Genomic DNA, 2,788 nt, shown 5'->3' with positions numbered 1-2,788 from the left:
ATTCTAGAACATATATATATATATTATATATATATATATATATATACAATATATATACACGCACATGTATTAACGACAAAGTTGCAACAAACTGAAAAACAAAAAAGCAAATGTAAAGTTGGGAATGAAAATGCAATAATGAATAAAAAAGCAAGAAAATAACCTCTCAACAACCATTCAAGATGGACAGTGCAGCATACATATTCGCACCTCACGCATGTAAATACATATTATTAATTAATTTATTTATTAATTCATTCATTAATTAATTATTTTATTTATTAGTTATAAACACTTGTTTTCAATTAGCATCAAACAAAAGTTTGCAAGCCTGAGTATATGGGTGATTTTTTTATTAGTGACACTAGTAGCAGAAAATGAGGATTGGAAGTAAGAACTGGCAGATAGATAACAAAGGTTCAACAATTTCCGGTACGGAGAATAGTGATACGGGTTTGTTTGATCGCGATTCATCAGATGAAATGTAGTTGTTCAATAAAGAATATACAAACCTGGAAATAAAAAATTGACGTCTCACAATTGAGCGCGAATTCGATCATAAATTATGAAAGTGAAAAGAAGTGCCAAAAATATTTTTAAAAAAAGTTATACAAGAAGAAATAATAAAACTAACAAAATTATTCAACTAGTGGTATGATCATATAAATGCGGACAGACGAAAGAGCGTCGGTAAGGAGAAAGGTGATAAGAAAATGTAAGAGCATTGGTAAAACTGGATAGAAGATATGGTCGGAACAGGCCTTGGATAACGAAATATATTTCACCTGGTGCAAACAATTGTTTTGCTCGCATCACATGTCTGATGATTTTTTGATATTTTATATTGACCCCCGAACACTTCAACACTGACTGACTCACTCACTGACTCACTCACTGACTCACTCACTGACTCACTCACTCACTAACTCACTCACTCTCTCACTCAAACGCCTGTGCATGTAAAATACACGGTTGAATGATGAGCACTTTTGGAGGACGAATTATGTTGTACGTGTTTAATCAACCGTTAATAAATTATGATAATACACATATGTACGCATTTCATATTGAGACGTAAATAATATTATGCATGTCAACAAAACTAATAATAATACGAACACATTAGTATTGATACATTAACATTAATATGCCAATATTAATATTCATCATTGTATAATAATATTAATGTTAACGTATCATTGCCGAAATGACGTCATACATAATAAGGGCAGCAAAGACGAAAACAATAATGATAATAAAATAAATAATGACTAAAAAGAATATTGAATGATGGAGCAAAAATATTGATGGTGACGGTGATAAAATAATGATGAAGGTAAGTAAGATGATGATATCGAAGAGTACAGGTCAGATGTTGTCAACGTTCAATGCACTCGTCTTCCTCGTAACGTATTCGTCTTGTCATCGCATCAAAAGTTCCTGGATGTATATCAACTTTCAATTATCATCATCGTTATAAACATCCTATTGTCGTCGTCACCGTTAATATAATGGAATCACAATTATTACAACTCATTAGAAGCATGATCACTGCACGCAACGAGAAACGATGTTGGCTTGACGTGGGTCGGCGAGTTAGCTCAGTTGCTAGAAGTGCCATGTCTCGCGCTGTTATACGCGGTGGTTCGGTTCGATTACTGTCTGATCACGAATAGATTAAATTACGCTCACTTGAATGAATCTAGTGCATATGAATTCAAAAATGGACAAGCCTTTCAACACTATGGCTTCATCAATTTTTTAAATAAAAACGACCATAACAATAACGGCAAAGTTATTAAATAGTAAGTAAGGTCTCTTGTGGCAAAAAGTAATAACATAACATTTGTTTTTAATTTGAAAATAAATTGAAAATATTATTTTGAGTTTTTATGATCATATGAAATAAACGTAAGTATATGTTACCTGGAAGTGTTATTGGCAATAAGTTTTCTTCCATGTCGCCACCATCATCATCATCACCTCTGCTTTCATATCCCTTCTCACCTTCGTTCTCAACACTTTTGAGCAGTTGCGGATGAATGTAGTTCATCCAGTAACCAGGCTGCGTTTCTTCTTCCAAGCGATGATGCTGCTTCTCTTCACCTCCATGTTGACGCTCGATTTTTAGCAATTTCTTCATGTGTTCCGACCACAACTGGCGTTCTCCGTCAGTTAGTTCTCCCTGCTGCCAGATCCCAACTCGCCGTTCTTGCTCAGATGATGGCTGTTGTTGTTGCTGCTGTGGCCAGTGCAGTAGATGGTCATGCCGCACATCACGTTCTGCAAACTGATAATCAGTTGTAGTGACCAGACGTTCATTCTCATAAACATCGTCCACGGTGTAATCGCCTGCATCACCATTCAGAACAACTCCATCAGGAAATTCGTTTGATAAATTAGCCAAGATTTCGCCATTAAATAGTTGGTTACAACTCCCCATTTGATCAAGCAAATCTTCACAACAAGCTTCATTTTGGTAGGTGAAAGTACTTGTATTAAGCGCAAAACATTTAATTCCTGATGGCAAATCGATCTGTGATGCTCTTCTAGCATTATTTTCAGACAAATGATTGTTCTGCAGTTCACTCAATTGCGTTCTAAACTTGTTAACAGCTTGGCGTGTTGATGTTTTCGTGGAATTACTTTCAGTTTTTTGTTGGAATTTGTAGGAATAGAAATCGGGAGCGTGTGGGTTCAACTGACTCTTGGAAGCCAATTCCTTTATTTTCTTCTGACTGAATTTGGGCAGTCTGTCAACTGAAGATGGCGAGCTTGATTGGCCTGA

The 2,788-nt window shown here is 35.4% G+C and overlaps 1 protein-coding gene across 1 annotated transcript; it reads right to left on the bottom strand.

Annotated features, from left to right (window-relative positions):
• Positions 1-364: 364 nt before the first annotated feature.
• Positions 365-2,784, bottom strand: HELRODRAFT_184283 (hypothetical protein; the record flags this gene model as incomplete). Its single annotated transcript, XM_009020405.1, has 3 exons — positions 365-512; positions 1,584-1,662; positions 1,927-2,784. Coding segments are annotated over 3 exons (1,085 nt in total), but the record flags the coding sequence as incomplete, so codon positions are not given.
• Between the last annotated feature and the right edge of the window lie 4 nt (positions 2,785-2,788).

This window comes from Helobdella robusta (genome assembly GCF_000326865.2).
Source record: "Helobdella robusta unplaced genomic scaffold HELROscaffold_273, whole genome shotgun sequence".
Classification (NCBI taxonomy): Eukaryota; Metazoa; Annelida; class Clitellata; order Rhynchobdellida; family Glossiphoniidae; genus Helobdella; species Helobdella robusta.
Note: the sequence above shows the minus strand (reverse complement) of the source record. Positions and strands in the feature narration are given on the sequence as shown.